Source organism: Juglans microcarpa x Juglans regia, chromosome 2D (genome assembly GCF_004785595.1).
Source record: "Juglans microcarpa x Juglans regia isolate MS1-56 chromosome 2D, Jm3101_v1.0, whole genome shotgun sequence".
NCBI lineage: Eukaryota > Viridiplantae > Streptophyta > Magnoliopsida > Fagales > Juglandaceae > Juglans > Juglans microcarpa x Juglans regia.
The window spans coordinates 12,248,543-12,269,647 of record NC_054596.1 but is presented as its reverse complement, the minus strand read 5'-3'; the positions used below and the strand labels follow the sequence as shown (position 1 = coordinate 12,269,647).

The window sequence follows — 21,105 nt, the reverse complement described above, 5'->3', positions numbered from 1 at the left end:
GAAAGAAGAAAACTGTTATAGGTTGAATTATTACAGCTAATCCATTTGAAGGTGAAAGATATTATTTGCGAATACTATTAAATCATATAAGAGGACCAACATCTTTTGAAAAACTAAGAACAGTTAATAACGTGGTCCTACCAACATATCGCGAAGCAGCTACTTCACATGGTTTGTTAGATAAAGATAGCAGTCTAGAAAATTGTCTAGAAAAAGCCTGTCTATATCAAGTACCAAGTAGTTTAAGACGTATTTTCTCAACAATTTTAGCATACTGCAATCCTACAAATCCAAAACAACTCTGGGAACGATTTGAAAAAGAAATGTCTATAGATTTTCTTGCAACAAACATACCATCAGTAAATGTTAGAAGAATGGTTTTGCAAAATATTGCTTCCACACTTGAATCTATGGGAAAAAAATATAAATATATATCATTTTGCTCTATTGATACATTTTACGATGTCGAATAATTTATCAATAGAGAAATTGATGACGAACAAACTGTCACAATTCTGAAAGAAGACTTGCTTGCATCAAATTCCTTAAATTCTGAACAAAAGAACGCTTATGACTTGATACTACAAACCTTATTGTCAAATGAATCTGGTACATTTTTCATTGACGGTCCTGCTGGTAGTGGTAAAACTTTTTTGTACAAAGCACTTCTAGCTACAATCAGATCAAAAAATATGATAGCACTTGCAACTGCATCAATCTTACCTGGGGGACGAATAGCACACTCAAGATTTAAGATTCCATTAAATACAGATAAAGATAATACTTGTAATGTCGTCAAACAAGGAAGTCTTGCTAAATTGTTACGTCTTGCAAAGTTGATTATATGGGATGAAGAACCTATGTCTACAAAATATTCCATAGAAGCATTGGATAAAATATTACGAGACATAAATGATATAGATCTCCCTTTTGGTGGCAAAGTTATTGTTTTTGGTGGAGACTTTCGGCAGGTATTACCTGTAATTCGTAAGAGTACAAAAGAACAACAAATTGATACAAGTTTGGCTTCTTCTTACATATGGTCTATCTTGAAAAAAATCAAATTAACAGAAAATATGAGAGCTAGATTAGATCTTGATTTCTCATGATATCTAATCGAAGTTGGCAATGGCAATGCTCCAATAACAATTGATGAAAATATCAAGATTCCAGAACAAATGATTGTCCGTTATAACAATGAAGTTGAATCTCTAAATTGTTTGTTAGACGCTGTTTATGGAAATATGTCAAACTATTCAAACAATTTAACGGAGATGGCGAATCGGGTTGTGCTAACTCCAAAAAATCGATCGGTCGACGAAATAAATGCTATTCTCGTTGACAGATTCCCTGGCGATATAGTACGATATTATAGTTTTGACGAGACAGTTGATATATCTGAACAGGGAATTATGGAAGATTTTTTAAATATATTAACACCGAACGGATTGCCACCGCATGAATTGTTACTTAAGAAAAATTGTCCTATTATGTTAGTTAGAAATATTAATCCTTCAGAAGGTTTATGCAATGGAACGCGGTTGACATGTTGTAATTTTAGTCGTAATCTGATTGACGCACATATTTCATCTAGCCACTACAGTGGTAAAATGGTTTTTATACCTAGAATTCCATTTTTACCAGAGACAAATGAAGCTAATGGCTTCCCATTTAAAAGAACACAATTTCCTATTAGATTGAGTTTTGCAATGACAATAAATAAATCACAAGGACAAACATTAAATTATGTTGGAATATATTTACTAGAACCTGTTTTCTCACATGACCAATTGTATGTTGCACTATCGAGAGCTAGAACTTCTGATTCAATAAAATTGCTTATAAAACCAACATTAAGTACTGTTTGTGAAATAAATTATACAAAAAATATTGTATATAGAAATTTCTTGGAATTAACAAATTCATTGTGATATAATGTAAGTGTTTAGATCATTTTAACGTTATTATTATTTATAAACTTGTTCATTTGTTTTATTAATATTATAGATTTTATGTTATGTATTAACATTTCTTAATTTTCTCAGTTTTATTTGCAGTAAACATGCAGACCATCTATAAATCTATTAAAAATATCACTCAAAACACCAGAAACTGGAAAATAAAAATGATTGTTGCTGAGAAGTCACCAAAACGTGCAGCTCCAAATTCTCCTACAAGATATCAAAATTTGGTACTCATGGATGTTGAGGTATGAAAAAAGTCCATTTCATTACTTATCATTGTTTTATTTGTGATTTAGAATTAAACAAATAAATTTTATTTTTATATTTTTATAGGGAAATCGTGTGCAAGCAGTCATTTTTGGAAAAGACATTGACTTACGTGATGACACGCTCAATGTATACCAATCCTACTACATTGCTAATGCATTCGTCAAACCATTAGATACAAGCCATAGAAGTGAGGCATATGAGTTTCAGTGGATAATTAATTCCCGAACCATTGTTGAAAATATTGAATATGACGAATCGTCGCTTAAACCACCAGATTATAATATTGTTCCTTTAAATCAACTTGATATGTACAAGGATACAGATGCAGAAGTAGGTACGTATTATATCAATATATCAATATATTTATATGTTTCTCTTATTATAAAATAATAATAATAAGAAATTTATAAATTAGATATTCTGGCAATAGCAATTAACACAAATGCACTAAGAGAGGTTAACACAAGCTATGGAAAATCATTGGTGCAAGACATATATGTGGTCGATTCAAGGTATGAATATATATATTTTTATATTGATAAAATTTTTACTTTAATATCTTATAATACTCTTATTATTGTGAATCTAACATTATTTTTATTTTTTGTAGTTTAAAGGTTCTACGTTTGGCAATGTGGAACAAATTTGTTCATGATGAATGCCGTCAAATTTGTAATATTATTATGCAAAAGCCAATTATTCTTGGGACAAAAATCAGAGTCTCTTCGTATAATGGTATTTTTTTCTTAATATCAACATTCTTATTAATTATTTATCTTACATTTATATATTTATTCATACATGTCTATAATATAGGCTTATCGTTATCATCGCGACCTACAAGTGTTTTCACTATTCAACCCTTTCTTACATCTGCCATTTCATTACGTACATGGTAAGTTATATGCTTAAATTGATTTATTATATTTGTTATTTAAATAAAATATAAATTTTATATTAACCTTTATCAATATATTAATCTCTGTCGATATATTATCCTATATGTTTAATATATATTTATTCTTATTTAAATGTTTTACTTTATCTATCAATTCAAATGTTCAGGGCAACAGAAAATAATTCATTACTTGAAGAAATAATTGCCAAAAATTTGAATAGGCCAGGCGCATCAACTTCAGGCGGTTCTACCAATCCATTAATAAAAATATCAGAAATTGCCGAAGCCTTAAAGTCTATACCAGCAATGATGGTATACTTTTATTGTTTAAAATCATATCTTATTTGTTATAAACAATTTTCTTCTTCACTTCTTTAAATTTCTTATGTTTTTTTGAAATTCGGAGATTGGAGGTTGGTCGAGATGAAATAGAGATGCACGATGTAAACTTTTGATTTGTGTGTTGTAGATTTCAAACAGTACATTTTCTAAATTGTATATTGTGGATTTGAAAAAATATGGAGATTGGAGGTTGGTTGGGATGAAATGGAGATGGAGAATGAAAATTTCTCAATTGTGTCTTGTGAATTTGAAACAGTGCATATTTCTATATTAGATATTGTGGATTTGAAAAAAAGATGGAGATTGGAAGTTGGTCGGGATAAAATAGAGATGGAGGATAAGAACTTCTGAATTGTATGTTGTGAATTTCAAACAGTGCATGTTTATAAATTAACTATTATGGATTTGAAATATAAAGACTAGAAATTGTTCAGAATGAAATAGAGATAAAGGATAAAAACTTCTTAAATATATGTTGTGAATTTGAAAAAATGCATGTGGTTAAATTTATAATATTAATTGTTTCTTATGATTGAATTAATATAATAATACTAAACTTTTATTGATACATTTAATACATACATGATCGAGGTTAACTTTACGATGTGTGATTTATATTTGTAATTTTTGTGTTGTGAATTTGAAACAATTCATATGTTTGAACTTAGAATATTGATTATTTATTAGTTTCTATTAACGTGATAATATTACATTTTGTTTATATATTTAATTGTGAATTTTAATGCAGCGATCAACATTTCTGGTTAGAGGGAAATTTACAATATCTGATCTGCATCAACCATTTTTTTACTTATCATGTGCAAACTGTAGTAAAACCACTGGATACGAGAAAGATGAAGAGTTTTTATGCTATAATTGCAAAGAACTAACAACTACACAATCAAGATAAATACTCATCATGATATTTTCAAGTTAACAAATTTTACATTATAATTATAAAATACTATTTGCTAATATCAAGAGATAATAACTTATTTATTATTCCTAGATCTCGTGTCTATTTAAAAGCATTTGATGACAGTAGCTCGATCGCAGTAGTAGCCTTTGAACCTACAGTGGAACGAATTCTTGATTGTACAACAACAGATATTGTACAACATGCAGAGCATGTAAGATTTATACTTTTAGACACATTTAATAAAAAATTTAACAAATTACTTTTTTATATGTTTTTGTCATTACAGGAGGATCATTCGTACATAGAGAACATTACAAATAAGATTCAAGATAAACAGTGGATAATTATTTTGGGTGCATCTATGAATGAATTTGGGAAATTGCGCCAAAACAAACTTAACGTATTATCTGTCAATGACATACCTGAGACAGCAGAATAACTATTTCAAAGATTTTCTTCTAGACTTCCAGTTATTATAATGTATAGCTATAAGAATTTTATATGTAATTATGAGATAACTTTTACTTTTTATTTGTAATTATAATGATAATGCTTTTGTTTCAATAATCACTTTTTTTTCTATAATAGAACATTGTGTAATTATAAATATGTTCGTACAAATTTTTATGTTATAATCATGAATACTCTACAAATTATATATATGATTATTTTTATAATCAATGAGAATTATAAAATATAAACAAAACAATTACATTTTATAATTATATGTATTAACTTATTTTTTATTATTACATATTTTTAGATTTCATAAATATTATTTTTTAAAATATTTTTTATATTGTCACATCTGGGCACACGTGCAATGCACGTGTTTGCCCTTTACTAGTATATATATATATATATATATATATATATATAGGTGTTGGGTTTGGAGTTCGTTCCACCACTGGTTAATGAAAGGGTCTGTTTCATGTGTAAGCTAAGCCGATCCTTTGTTTTGGATATTATCACTTTTCTTCACCACAAGCTGTGTGGCGCTGCGAATGCATGCATGCAGACTGATTAAAGCTACGGCTAGCTTTTCTTCTGATTTATATTATATGGTCAATTGATCAGCTAGCGACGATCGATCGAACGGATATAACAACGACATGTATGTATGCCATGAAACATATATAAGGATCGGAGAATTAGGAAAATTTGGAGATAGAATAAATATAATATATATAATTATTGCAAATAACTTAGTTGGGAAGAATTCAAATGGCCAAGTCCAAGTTTGAATATAAGGAATACGTACGTGGTGATCAGACTGTGAAAGCTAAGGTGGTGGCCCCATGTCCGGCTTGAAAAATATTAAAATTAAATTAAAAGGGATCCTAAAGACCATATATTAATCACCACAAGTTGATCTATTCCAATATTCCGGCCTCCATATAATATTACTTAAATGGCAGTACGTGATCATGACCTAAGTTTTTTAATAAACCTAATTAGTTATTGTACGGAGCTGATCATCATCATCATCAAGAGTTGTATCGATCTCAATATTACAGCTCTCAACCTCTTTAATGAGAATAAATGTTAGGTTTAATCCAATTCTTAAAAAGCCGATTGAAAATCACACCTATCTGATCTTCATTAATGGATTTGGATCTACATATAATACATATAGTTTTGATTCTTTGAACATGATTTTGATGCATGGAACCGCTTAGTTTTTTCATGATGTTAATGTCAAACTTCTGTATTTTCATATATTCCAATAATAATCTTTATAGCAGGAATAATTTACATAAATAACAAGAATTGAAATCTAAACTTATCAATACAACAATATCGGCTAGAATCCCGCTTGATTATTTTATATACATCAACGTGATCTTGCTAATTTGAAATGCCTATAATTCCTCTGTTTCCAAATGTAGCTCACACCAACACTCCCCCTGAAGTTGATGCATGGGATCTTAAATGTGCTACTTGTCAATTGAGTTATAGAAGACCTGACTAGACACAGCCTTTGTAAGTATATCTGCCAATTGATCTTTAGACTTCACAAATGGAAACCGAATTGTTTTTGCTTCAAGATTCTCTTTAACAAAGTGTCAGTCTATCTCCACATGTTTAGTGCGGTCATGTTGAACAGAGTTATGAGAAATAGCAATGGTCACCTTATTATCACAAAACATGTCCAATTTTGAAATAGGAGCAAAACCAATTTTAGTTAGGAGCTTCCTCAACCAGAGAAGCTCACAAAGGCCTTTAGTCATCCCCTAAATTCTGCTTCAGCAATTGACAACGCCACCACTTTTTGTTTTTTATTTCTCCAGGTTACAAGATTTCCTCCAACAAACATAAAGTACATTGAGGTTGATTTTCTACCAATGATATTACCTGCCCAATCTGCATCCATATAGCCCTCAACTTTCAGTTGACTATATGCTTTGAGAAAATAAGACCTTTGGCCAAAGATGACTTCAATTTTCGAAGGATCTGAGTCACTTCCTCCATATGATTCTTACTTGGATTGTGCATAAACTAACTTACAACACTCACAACATATGCAATATCTGGACGAGTGTGTGAGAGATAAATGAGTTTCCCAACTAACCTTTGGTATCTTCCTTTATCAGTTGGAACTTGACTCGGGTATTCTCCAAGTCCGTGGTTTTGAACAATTGGGGTGTCTGCAAGCTTACACTCCAACATTCCCACCTCGGCTAGCAAGTCTAGTATATATTTTTGTTGAGAAAGAAATAAACCTTGTTTAGACCTAGCCACGTCAATTCCAAAAAATACTTGAGTCCTCTCAAATTCTTCATCTCGAACCCGGTAGCCAATTACTTTTCAAGTCAAGATATTTCTTTTGCATCGTCCCCTATGATAATCATATCATCTACATAAACTATCAAAGTTGTTACCTTGCCCAATTGATGTTTTAGAAACAAAGTATGGTTGGAATTAATTTGTTTGAACCCATATTTCTTCATTGCCAAGCTAAACCGTCCAAACCATGCTCGCGATGATTACTTCAGTCCATACAAAGATCGCTGCAATTTACACACTACTTCGATTTTTTAGGATGCTATGTATCTTGGGGGAATATCCATGTAGACTTCCTCTTCAAGATCGCCGTGGAGGAATGCATTCTTAGCATCAAATTTATGCAATGGCCAGTCGAAGTTTGTTGCAAGAGATAATAACACTCTAATTATATTCAACTTGGCTACCAGTGAGAAAGTCTCTTGGTAGTCAATGCCATATGTTTGTGTATACCTTTTTGCTACAAGCCTTGCTTTGTACTGCTCAATAGACCTATCTGGTTTGTGTTTAATAGAAAATAACTATTTGCACCCTACCGTTTTTTCCCTTTAGGTAATGGAACGAGAGCCCATGTATTATTTTTTAGTAGTGCCTCCATTTCTTCTTCTATGGCTTGGGTCCACTTTGAACTTTCTAATACTTCCTGGACGCTAGCAGGAACCTTACACGTGAAAGCTTTTGTGCAAAATTTTTTAGAGGTTCAGAGAAGTTCTTGGTGGAGACATAGTTGGCAATTGGGTATCTTGATCATCACTCTTCAACATCTGGTGAATATCTATTGGGTGCCTTGCCACGATTGTGCCCGAAAGTTAAGGTATATCCCACAGACATGTCTATATTATCAGAATGTAAAGGTGTGGTGAGATTACTTACCCCAGGGTTATTCTCAAGAGATGAACAAGCGGGTACTTTAGAGTGGGGGGGATTCATCTTCAATCACATATAGTACTGGAACACTAGTGCATATATTGGGCTCCACATCAGGACATACACTATCTTCGGAACTCGATAAAGAACCAGATTTAGCATTCGATCCATACAGATCATCACATTCCTGCGGTGACTTAGTATTCGAGCCATCCAAACCATCACCCTCAAGTGGGTCATACGAATCATCACACTCATGTGATGACTTAGCATTCGGTTCATTCAACTTACCAGATTCATTTGGCTCATGAAAAACTGGCGTGTTATTTGTCTCATTCGAATAAGCATGCTCATGCGTTGATTTGTCTCTAATACCCACTTCAGTATCATGAGAGGCACTTCCATCAAGTCCCAACCAATTCAACTCTTCACCATTTGTCTCCCCCTGAAGAGGAGAATTTGATCTTGATGGAGAAAAAAATAGATCTATCAATTTGAACTTGACGGAGAAAAAAATAGATCTATCTCCAAGAACTGTACATCTATAGTCATATAAAGTCGCTACGTGGTAGGATCACAGCAACGGTACCCTTTTTGATGAGTACCATAGCCTAAGAAAATGCAAAGAAGGGTAGACGGATCAAATTTGTTACGTTAATTCTTATGGAGATGTACAAAGGCCACACACCCAAAGACCCGAGGAGAAAGCATTAGTGCCGTGGGAATTGACACATGGGTGGACAGAGCATGAAGTGGAGTCTGAAACTTCAAGACCTTGGAGGGCATCCAGTTGAGGAGATAAACCGCAGTAGATACGGCATCGGGCCAAAAACGGTTGGGCATATGAGCACCAAGTAGAAGTGCACGAGCAGTCTCAAGAAGATGTCAGTTCTTCCGCTCGGCAACACCGTTTTGTTGAGATGTTTGTGGGCATGAAGTTTTATGAATAAGACCATGTTGAGTGAAATATGTTTGAAGTCGGTTATTGACGTATTCACCACCATTATCAGAATGGAGAACCTAAATGTTCGCGCCATACTGAGTACGAACCATAACATGGAATGTTTCAAACACAGTGGCCACTTCATCTTTGTGTTTCATTAAGTAAAGCCACGTCATACGGATACAATCATCTACAAATATGACAAACCAACGGAAGCCCGACAAAGTAGTAATAGGTGAGGTATCCCACACATTAGAATGAATTAACGCAAATGGAGTGTCACTTTTATTCATGCTCAACGAAAATGTGGTTCGGTGGCTTTTGGTCAAAACACAAGTATCACATTTAAAAGTAAAAGGCTGTAAATGTAGAAATAAATCAGGAAAAACATGCTTCAAATAGGTAAAAGATGGATGCCCCAAGTGACGATGCCAAAGCCAAATCTGTTTCTCTTTAGCACTGGTCGAATGGTGCATGTGATGTGCCTGGCCCATACTGAAGTCATCCACATAATATAATCCCCCCCGCTTAGTACCACGCCCAATTATCTCTTTGGTGAGAATATTCTGAAGAAGACAGAAAGTATGGTAAATTAATACAACACATCCCAAGTCAGTAGTAATTTGACCTAGAGACAACAATTTATGGGAAAGTGACGGGACAAGTAAAGTGTTGGATAAATGTAGAAAGGGAGATAAATTCATAGAGTCGGCTCCAATTATTGGAGAAATAATGCCATTATCATTGGCAATGCTAGTGCGTTGTGGAGGAGAAGTCTTCGAGAAATCCATGGCATCAAAGGTCATATGGTTTGTAGCCCCCAAGTCAAGAAGCAAAGCAAAGCTATCCGCATCTCTATGAGGACTAAGAAGAGCAAAACCAATTGTACCTGGGTCAGAGGGAGAAGAAGTATCCTGAGACCGTGCGACTTGCGGAATGAGAGAAATGTGTGGTTTGGCAGCAGCAACAGCAACCTTGCCAGTACCTCCATCAGTGTTAGGAACATCACGGCGTTTCTAGGCTTGTAGATCATGCCACCGGTCAAGGTAGCCATGCAATTTAAAGCAGGCTTCTCGAGTGTGTTTCTGGTTATCACAGTGAGAGCATTTGATACCATTGGTGGGAGGTCGGGTCTTGGCAGATTTTCCATGGACAGAGGGACTCAACGTGAGGCCCTTGGAGGCTAAAACTGCTCTCTGGGTGACTTCGGGATCCCCTGTGGTCATCACCTGCTGTCTGGTGGCCTCTCGTCGAACATGGGCATATGCCTGTTCAACAATAAGAAACGGGATCATCTGAAGGATCACCACGAATTTTGTCTAGTCGATCATCAAGTCCATCCAAGAAGACATAAACACAATCTTCCTGAGTGAGTTGATTATAATGCTGAATATCAATAGAGCATTCCATAGGATTTGGGCGACGGAAGTCAATTTCACGCCATAAGCCCTGCAAACCAATGTAATATTTTTCAAGAGAACCAGAGGCTTGCCGCAGCTAGTCACTTGGCGTTGGAGATCATAAACTTTAGAAGTATCACTACCATCAAAATAAGTTGTGGCAATGGAATCCCAAACTGCTTTAGCCGTGGGAAAACAGATAAAGTTGTCAATTAGTGAGGAGTCCATGGAATTTATTAACCAACATTTAACAATGGCGTTGTCAATGCGCCACTTGAGAAAGGAAGGATCGATTGGGGAGAATCACCATTGATATATCTCAGTTTGTCTTTTCCGAAGATGTACATCTCGACAACCTGGGACCATAGGGCATAGTTGGAACCATCCAACTTGATGCCGATCAGGGCAGCAAAAGTTTCGATGGTAATATTCGGGGTTTGGGCCTTGTTCAAGGCTTCGGTAATCTTGGTAATCAACTCAAGAATGGAATCAAATAATTGGGACATATCGACAGACTAGTGGGAGTCGCCAGAATCCGCCATGGACAATGAGAAAGAGGGACGTGTTGCAGGTTAAGGAGTACGAGCAGAGAGCCAGAGATTGTATGGCTCTGATACCATGTCAAACTTCTGTATTTTCATATATTCCAATAATAATCTTTACATTATGAATGATTTACATAAATAACAAGAATTGAAATCTAAACTTATCAATACAACAATATCGGCTAGAATCCCGCTTGACTATTTTATCTACATCAACGTGATCTTGTTAATTTGAAATGTCTATAATTCATCTGTTTCCAAATATAACTCACGCCAACGGTTAATTTGTTGAAAAAAGAAGATTTAAATTACTTAGTAATTAATATTTATTCAAAGCAATTGCAGATTAAGTCATAGATCTACAAATTAGTACTGAAGATAGAGATAATATTAGAGACCAACCATACCCATTCCAACTGCATGCATGCCCTCAAACTTCATTAATATTATACCTAGAAATTAATTAAAACATGCATGGTGTATTTTGGCACATCTAAGCACAAGTAAAAGCTTAAAATTAGGCAGAAGGGAATCGAGTAAGCTATATATATGTGTGTATGTTCTATTAGGGCATTAGCATTGGTCTATGCATATATATATATATATATATATATATATGCAAAGTCATATTTACATAATATGACCCTAAAATCCTTCACATTGGCTTATGCATATTTAAATATTTAGCTACTTATGAACATTGATTATCTAAATTTGGATAACCACTATTCACCCTACAAATCATATTTTAATCATTATTTCTCTCTCTCAGTCCTTTCTTTTTTACCTTCATTCAACAATACAATAAACTTTCACTTGCACATTCATTTTATTATATTTTTAATATAATTTATCAAAATTTATATTTTTTATTATTGTATTTGTATTATTAATGTCTAATATATGTAGTGGATGCTAATTACAAAATATATATATAAAAAATTGATTTTAGCAAAAAAATAATAATTATAAAATAATAATATTTTGTCTCAAATATGTATAAGCTAATGTGAAAATTTTACTTGAATGACAAAATAGATATGTGAAAGAAGTGATTTTATATATGCATATATATATATATATATAAATCAATACTAATGCTCTTATCCATCAACTTTTTGATTAGCCTTTGATGAAGAACATTAAGGCCGATTTCATTCATGTGTATCTGCCATCTGGCAAATTACCTTGTCATGTCCTAACTAGCTAGCACATATTAAATTATGAGTAATGATATACACATAATAAATTATACAATATATTGTATAACAATGATATAAAAAGAGATATTTTTATAAAATTATATTACTTTTATAAAATATTTTATAAAAATACTCTTTATTTAATATATTGTTATATATTATATAAAATATTATATATAGATCATTTTTCTTAAATTATACGCATGTGTCTGTCTGACATAACCATCACCTTGAATCAATCCATCCCTGCCTTTCTTGTAAAAAGATGGTGTAAGATTTGAGAGTATTTAAGAGTTTTGACCACCACAAATTTGTTAAGTTTTGACCCCTATATATCTAGACCTCCTTGAGGTGGTTAGAATTCGGACACCAAGACGTCGAGTATTATATATATAGTCTCTGTCATCTCCAAAAGCGGGTGGTTTACAATGGTTTGAGTCTTCCTCATCGATCGGATGGCCGTCGGACGCAATCTAATTAATAGTATATATTAATGGGGCGAGAAAAGGAAAGTCTATCATCTGGCTCATTCCACGCAGGACGATTAGGATCCAGTGATTTATATGGTCATGTTTGTAAAATAGTCTCATCTCATTTTATTTTATTATAATTATAATTTTTTTTAAATTTATATATAAAATATAATAAATAATTTATTTTTTTTAAATTTTAAAATAATAATAATATTAAAAAATAATATTTTAATAATATTTTATTCAATTCATTTAAAATTATTTTATTACATCTCATCTCACCGTCCAAATGATTTAATAACACTAAAAAATAAGCTATTTCATTTTTAAAAGTAGAATTAATTATCGGATGACAAAACGTCCATAAGCCGCAACTTGCCCCCATAACCTTTGAGCAATAGAATTAACCAAGGGGTGATCAGCTAGCTAGTCTTTGGCCAACAAAATAACATACCAGATATTATATATATGTCAACCACCCATTCGAAAGTTTTACCTTAATTCATCGCTTGATTTGGACCACCCTAATGACTAGAATTTAGTAATCTCATAAATTATAATGCGTTTTCAGTCAATATTGATATACAAAAATTTAACAAATGAACATATATTTTTTATTTATTTTTATAGGATTTATTTCTTAAAGCAAATTGCATAAGATCTTAATTAAATCTTAGTCCCTCGTAATATAATGAAAGCTTAAGCAAAACTTTCTCTTTAATTTACAAGTTGGTTTTAAGGGGAAAACATTTGATTTGGATCACAAAAAATGAAGTGTCCTATATTTCATTTGCTTTACTACTACTACTACTGGTAAAAACGAAGATGTAGAGTTAAATAATATTGTCATTCTTATAGTCCATAAAAATTCTACTTATCTTCTCTTATACTACACATTAGTATGTGATTTATCATTTTATTTAAACACATACATATTAATGTGTAAATATGTGTAGGCCTGCAATCCGACTTGAGGCAACTGGGTTTGTACCTAACCCGACTCGACCCGACCCGGACCATTCAAGGTGCCAATCCGAACCGAACCGACCCAAACAAACCAAAGTCAGGTCGAGCCTGTGCGACCCGACCTTCATCAAAGAGGGCAAAAAAAAAAAAAAAAAAATTATAAGTTCTGCACATCCACACCGATTTTTGCACATCCACAACGATTTACAAAATATTTCTATCATCTATATCTTAGATCTGTTTACAATATCAAATTATCAAGCTCAGATTCCCAATCGCAAGAAAACATCCCAAAAAACAAAAAATGAAAAGTGCAACTTTGCAGAAGAGTTGTTCTCCTTGTCGGCAATCTTCTTTATGAACACGATGCAGTCGGCTATGGCTTCACTAAAGAAAGAAAAAAATAAAAGTAAAAAGTCATTAAAAGGTATTTGGGATGAAATATTTTAGTTCAAATAGCTAAAATTAATAAACCCTCTCACCTGATGAAAGTGGAATCCATCCCAAAGTTCCTTTGAAATTTTTCTGAATGATAGTCCTTTATGGTTTACATTTCATCCCGATCTTTGAAAAAAAAAATTAAAAAAACTCAAATGCAAGGCAGCAAGAGTTTATAATATGAAAATCACATGAAATTAACACCTCGTAAATCTAAGTCTAAGAAAGTAGCGAAAGTCTTTCCAGTCGGACATGGGGTGTAGCACAAGCAGCTGAAACATTGAGCGTCTTCTTCTTACTTTACCGACAGGAGAAAAATAAAAGAGAAAACGAAAAGAAATTTATTGGGAAGCACAGAGAGAGAGAGAGAGAGAGAGAGATGAAAAATACGAGAACCCATTTCAACGCTTTCTTGTTGTAAAGAGAAAAGTCCATCGCCATCCCAACTCTCTGATCACACTCTATCTTTGATCTCGACCAATGCTTGTCCGAAAGACACAACCCGCAACTTAAGAGGCCGAGAAAGAAGCAATGGTAGCGAGGGTTTGAGTTTGAGAAATTCAAAATTGAAGTCTGAAGATAAGATCATATTTATATTCGGACATATTAAGAGCAACATAAAAAACCCGTTAATAGTCGGGTCTCCAACCCGATAACATAACAACCCGCTAAAAGTTGAGTCGGGTCGGGTCACCTTAAGCGGATCATTCGGTTTTATGGGTCATCTGCACAATCCTAAATATGTGTATTTAAATAGAATGACAAATTATATATTGGTGTGATAAGTAACATTTCTTTATCGCCAAATAGTTGCAATCATTTGAGCTTTGAAGGAAATTGTACTATTACATGAATAATACGGTAAACAGTAAAAAATTCCAACTTTTCAATAAAAAATTCGTGAAGTATGATAGTTTTAGAGATTGTTTGTAGTAGTCAGAAAATTTAAACCTCATACCTAAGGAGCATATTTTCAAGCTAAGAACTTTTCATCACTTGAGTCAACTCGTAGGAATTATTGACAGTATATTTTAATCTGAATGATTTTTAACATTGGCCCTTTTCTGTTGGGGGTATTTTTATGGGTCCTTTCTTCCTATTAAAGTTTTGTGATAGGGTAGGTGTGTCGAGAATGGCAACCCCACGATGTTTATATAAATAAAATACAAATGTTTTGATTTTGAAATTTGAATGAGTTTTGGTCCAAAACTATTGGAATGCCGCCACCCAGCCGATTCGACCCGAGCCTGGCGGTAGAACCTCTCCTAACTCGGCTCCGCCGGTCCAAATCTTCTCCACGTGGCAAAGATCCAAAAGGACAGATCCAACGGCAATAATCAAATGAAAATAGCAAAAATGAAAATTATTAGCAGTTAAAATCCAGGGGCGAAAGCGCAGAAAAAAAGAAAAGGCTGTCAGACAGCACAGGTCACCCCTATCTTTACTCGTGGTGCAAATGATTCCTCCTTAAATGATACTATAATTATTTTAATTTATTTTATCTAATTATTATAATAAATTATTTAATTTTTTTATATTTTAAAATAATAATAATATTTAAATAATATTTATTTAATTTTTAATTTTTATCTTATTTCAACTCATTATTTAAAAGACATTTAAAACTAAAAATAGAAATAATAAAAATAAATAAATAAATTTTCTATCTAAGATTTAAATTCGGAGAAATGCTAAATCGGCTTTGGATTAACGACGGTGGATTTTTTTAAAATTTAGTAATTAATAAAATATTTTTAATGATATTATGAATATTTTTTAAATATTTAAAAAATGCATGAAAATAAAAAAACAAAATAAGAAAAAAAAAAAAAAATTGCACTGTCGGATGTGTGGCTGTAAAGCCACTCTAAAATTTGGTCTAAATTTCATTTGCATTTCAAATAATACTCCCACTCTCTCCTACTTCCATATATAAATACCCCCTTTTTTCTAGCTCTCCACTCTATTCTCCTCCATTTTCATCGTCTCTGCGTTCTCTCTCTCTCGTTCTCTTAACTGCGACATAGAAAGCGAGAGGTTGAGAGCGCCGAGCCTTCGTCTTTGGTGCTTTGCTTGCTCTTCTTCGTCCTCGATCGATCTACTTCTTCGCCGTTTCCTTAAATCTAAGGTGAGCTCCGATCTGTCACCGATCCGTTACATTTCTGCATTCCTTTTCGGTTTTCTCGTTAGATTTGGTGGCTTGCCTCTTGCTTTTGAGTTGCAACCTCTTGATCTGTTTTTACCTTGGTTGCTTTTGGTTTGGTGTTAAAATTTTCGGTGCTTGTTAGATTGTGCGATTAGATCGGTTTGATTGCTGAAGTTGAGCTTGACTGTGGTATATATGTAGCCGATCTATTAAAAACTGAAATTTATTTAATTTTTTCGTGGCTAAAGAGCTGAGATCTACAAGTAGTGAACGCATGACATTCAGTTTTCGGATGAATTTGAAATATAGCCTCCTTTTTTTTATCATATATTTCATCCGATCGTTGCATTTTGTTATGTATGCAGGCCGTTTTCGTAGTCTTGCTTGGCTTGATCGTTTGATCTGGTTTTCATCCTCTTAGATCTGTAGCTTGTAGATCATTGAGAACTACGTTATTCCGTATCTTCGTATTTCTTTACTATCAGTCACTGTTTAGTCCTTTTAGCTTCTATTTCACGCAGGAACGTACTTTCGGTCGTTCATATCGCATAATGTATAACTATGAGGTTTAGATCAATTAGTTGTTAACTATGTAAATCTTAAACACTGAATGATTGGAGAAGTGCTCTCCTAATCAACTCAATGGCTTCCCTTCTTCTCCCGGTGAACTGAACAAAGGAGGGTTTTATTCGTATTTTCCCTTGTTTTTCTGTCTTTCTCATCAATTGACGTCACTCTTTATAATGGTAGGTGAAATATTGCAAGCTTTTTGTTCAGTTTTCTGTTTGTTGACTGATATAAAACTGTTGAAAAGGCAAAGGTAGATGGCGGAGATGTGTGTTAGATTTATATTACTGGATAAGATGCTTGTGTCTGAATGTTATGTTTATCTTAGTTTCTGTTGCTTTTACTTATAAAAAAATGTTATGTATATCTTATCACATTCAAAATTGTAATGCTTCATGCAGCTTTGTAAAAAATGGCTGATGCTGAGGATATCCAGCCCCTCGTTTGCGACAATGGAACTGGAATGGTGAAGGTTAGTCAATCTGGACCAAATTCTGTTTGTTTGTCTCTAGCAATGATGTTCAAACATTTCCAAAAAATGGCTGTGTACAGGCTGGTTTTGCCGGTGATGATGCTCCCAGGGCAGTCTTCCCCAGTATTGTTGGCAGACCCCGACACACTGGTGTCATGGTTGGGATGGGCCAGAAAGATGCATATGTTGGTGATGAAGCCCAATCAAAGAGGGGTATCCTGACTTTGAAATATCCTATTGAGCATGGCATTGTCAGTAATTGGGATGACATGGAAAAGATCTGGCATCACACATTCTACAATGAGCTTCGTGTTGCCCCTGAAGAGCACCCAGTGCTTCTCACTGAAGCTCCTCTCAACCCCAAGGCCAACAGGGAGAAGATGACTCAAATCATGTTTGAGACCTTCAATGTGCCTGCAATGTATGTTGCTATCCAGGCTGTTCTCTCTCTGTATGCCAGTGGTCGTACAACTGGTTGGTTTCCATCACTATCTCAAAAATAAATTTCCTACACTTGTCTCAGTATCTTGTTGGGTCTCTAACCTTGAATTTGCATAGGTATTGTGCTGGATTCTGGTGATGGTGTGAGTCACACTGTGCCAATCTATGAAGGGTATGCCCTCCCACACGCCATCCTTCGTCTGGACCTTGCTGGCCGTGATCTTACCGATGCTTTGATGAAGATTCTTACTGAGAGAGGGTACATGTTCACCACTACTGCCGAACGGGAAATTGTCCGTGACATGAAGGAGAAGCTTGCGTATGTTGCCCTTGACTACGAACAGGAACTTGAGACCGCAAAGAGCAGCTCCTCTGTTGAGAAGAACTATGAGCTGCCAGATGGTCAGGTCATAACAATTGGAGCTGAGAGGTTCCGATGCCCAGAAGTCCTCTTCCAGCCGTCTCTGATCGGAATGGAAGCTGCTGGAATCCATGAGACCACCTACAACTCTATCATGAAGTGTGATGTGGATATCAGAAAGGATCTCTATGGAAACATTGTTCTTAGTGGTGGTTCAACCATGTTCCCTGGTATTGCTGACCGGATGAGCAAGGAAATCACTGCTCTTGCTCCAAGCAGCATGAAGATTAAGGTTGTGGCACCACCCGAGAGGAAGTACAGTGTCTGGATTGGAGGATCAATCCTCGCATCCCTCAGCACCTTCCAGCAGGTGAATGCCACTTGCCCATTGTTAGTTCTTTTCTGCTTATTGTTGTTTTTTTTTTTTTTGGTAGGACTGACATGCTTGCTTTGTTCTGTATTAGATGTGGATTTCCAAGGGTGAGTACGACGAGTCTGGTCCATCCATTGTCCACAGGAAGTGCTTCTAAATTCTACAAAGGTGCTTTGATGGTGAGTTTTATTTCCATTTAGTTGGCTTTTCGTGTCATGTGTCATGTGAACTCATTCTGGTTGATGTGGGGACATGTCAAGGTAGAATCACCGAAGGAGGGTATGTATTTTGATCTTGATGTATCTTAGCTTTTCATCTGCGCGTGAGAGGCTTCCCTATACGTGTCCTCTGGATGTGGTGAGCAGAAACTGGTCCTCAAAGTCCTTCCTCCCCATGCATCATCTGTGTTTCAACCATGTCCTTCAGTAGGATGTTGCTGGAGGGTGATTGTGATGTTTTTTTTCCTCTTTAATTTTTTTCTCCTACCATATTTGACGGTTTTTTCCCATTGGAACATTAATGTTAATAGCTATTGTATGAGAAAATTTTATGCTAGTATCAGTTTGCGTTCATAAAACATTCTATGAAAACTTTATTTAATTACTGGTTTGAAACCTTGCGAAGAATCTTTCGCGCGAATCGTTGTTGGTGTTTTTCCATCCGCATGTAAATTCTGTCTGGGTATGCATGCATGTACGCCTCAAAAAGGGCTGCCAAGCAAACCTCACGGGGTTGTTCATACTTCATTGCAACCCGGCGTAATTTGGTGGGTATTCATCACGTTATTTTAAATTGTACCGGCCTTTTGGTACTTTTTTACAGTTAAGCTCGATAAGTTTTCTTCCTCACCTGTCCGTCTTATCTAGTTTTGTAAATTCAACAAATAACAGTAACATTTGAACGGTTGAGGTGAGAAATCTTGTTTACTGATTGAAAAATGCTATATAATTTATTTTTGTCTCATTCTAATTTTATTGTGTTGAATGTTATTTGGGTTAGGTATGATACCCCGCCATACTTGAAGCACTAGTTATTTCAAAACTTTTTTCAGGCCGTTCATCTTAGAAGTACTGCAGAAAACTTATTGCCCGACTTTATTGCCAGTGGTTTCTTGACCTCAGCGCATTAAAGCCAATGTGGTTTTAAAATTTGAATATTTGCTTAAAGTAAAGTTGATATTCTTGGAGTGCCTATTATTTTGAGATTTTCACGAGTTAAATGGCTACACAACATTAGAATTTTCGTCAATGACCTCAGGTTGATTTTTTTTTTTTTTTTTTCCATAAAAGTGATTGATGTTTGTTTTTATGTTTTTTTTTTTTTTTTTTGTATTTTTATTTGTTGTCTTTTGTGAAAATTTATTTTGGGGCTCAAAGAAAATTAAAAAATGTTTGGTTATGCAAACATGGTCTAATTGAATGAAACGGTTTGTCCCCAATTTTGAATTTCCCCTAACGTATATGTATTTTATATAATAATGACTTAGAACTTAGAAGGTAGCCATAAAAGGTAAGGGAGTGCTGCTGATTAACGTTAATACAGCAATTAAGTGGAGTGGTTTGAGTATGTGGAATGGCAGTGGTCGAGATCAGCAGAATCCGAAGAAGATAGCATTGGCCTTAGATATTCACATTAGCTCGAGCTCACTGGATCTCTAGTGAAGAGAATCCGAAAAAGCGTGAGAGAAAAGCTATAAACTGAGAGAGAGAAAACAATTAAGGATTGCAACTTGCGTCATCTTGTGTGCATATTCTTGGGATCTACGTAAGGAATGATTATTGATTGCTTAAGGAGAAAAAAAAAAAAAAAAAAAGTAAAGAGATATAATTGAGGTCTTATCTGCTGTAATTTTCTGGTTGAGCCGCCATCCAATTCTAGGTAACTTCAAAGTCTTGGCTACCAAATACTAAATAGAAGTTATAAAACATAAAGGTCGTTTTATGATGGTTTACCAATTTCCCAAAATGTAAAGAGTAATCGAGAACATTTCTGCATTGGAAACGCTGGGAACCGGACGTGTGAGAGGGTTTGATTTATACTCGGCAATAAACGCATGACACATACAGATTTTAGCCAAATAATGAATAGAGCTGCATGTAGGCAATTCACTCGTATACCTCCTCTTCCCACAATCTCTTTGCTCCCATCTCTCTCTTTGGATTTGAAGCTATTCCCCAGAAACTAAAACATGACACTGGAAAATGTGGCTCTTCTTGATGAAAAATCTCGTCAAATGACCAAAATAACGTCGAATGACATAAGATGGGTATTCCTTACCATTGCAACTCTTAACATTCATTCTTTTTTTATTTTTCTCTTTACAGTGTGGCAAAAAGAAGTGAGAAACAAGGGGAGAGGGATGTGAGCAAAGCCTTGAAAGATGTTCGATATTGAAGTAATAAAACGAACTAAAAATCTCATTCACTCTACATCAGAGTGAACAATTTGATTAAACTCTAGCATCTAAGAAACCCAAGCCTAAATTCCACTCTCTTTCATCATGGAAATCTCAACAAAATCTAAGATCACAGGCAATTGAGAAAAGATAAGAATTATCAAGAGAAGTGCCAATTTTACGACTAAAATTGTTACTAAAATCTCTATTTGATATTTGAATGATAATTTTTCATACAAAAGAATTGACAAAATGGGAGAGAGATAGAGATCGTGATGACGGGATCTATCGAGAGAGAGTTTTGCAAGGACAAGGAGAAAGGAGAGGAGAGAAGAGAGA

At 34.4% G+C, this 21,105-nt stretch overlaps 1 protein-coding gene and 1 long non-coding RNA gene across 2 annotated transcripts; one reads left to right on the top strand and one right to left on the bottom strand.

Moving 5' to 3' along the window:
• Positions 1-13,775: 13,775 nt before the first annotated feature.
• On the bottom strand, positions 13,776-14,382 carry LOC121248107. The gene is made up of 2 exons (XR_005937395.1): positions 14,056-14,382; positions 13,776-13,960 (listed from the first exon to the last, which is right to left on the bottom strand). It is a non-coding gene; the product is annotated as an uncharacterized LOC121248107 (long non-coding RNA).
• Positions 14,383-15,905: 1,523 nt separating this feature from the next.
• LOC121248738 (actin-7) lies at positions 15,906-18,926 on the top strand. Its single transcript, XM_041147294.1, has 5 exons — positions 15,906-16,139; positions 17,126-17,196; positions 17,277-17,670; positions 17,755-18,368; positions 18,463-18,926. The coding sequence occupies exons 2-5, from the start codon at positions 17,137-17,139 to the stop codon at positions 18,526-18,528; spliced, it is 1,134 nt and encodes a 377-aa protein (XP_041003228.1). The 5' UTR covers positions 15,906-16,139; positions 17,126-17,136; the 3' UTR covers positions 18,529-18,926.
• The last annotated feature ends 2,179 nt before the right edge of the window (positions 18,927-21,105 follow it).

Bases quoted from the DNA above. Each gene is read 5' to 3' on its own strand.
- LOC121248738 (XM_041147294.1), top strand. From the start codon at position 17,137: ATGGCTGATGCTGAGGATATCCAGCCCCTCGTTTGCGACAATGGAACT. The intron at 17,197-17,276 runs GTTAGTCAATCT...GGCTGTGTACAG, and splicing joins ATGGAACTGGAATGGTGAAG to GCTGGTTTTGCCGGTGATGA. The intron at 17,671-17,754 runs GTTGGTTTCCAT...GAATTTGCATAG, and splicing joins TGCCAGTGGTCGTACAACTG to GTATTGTGCTGGATTCTGGT.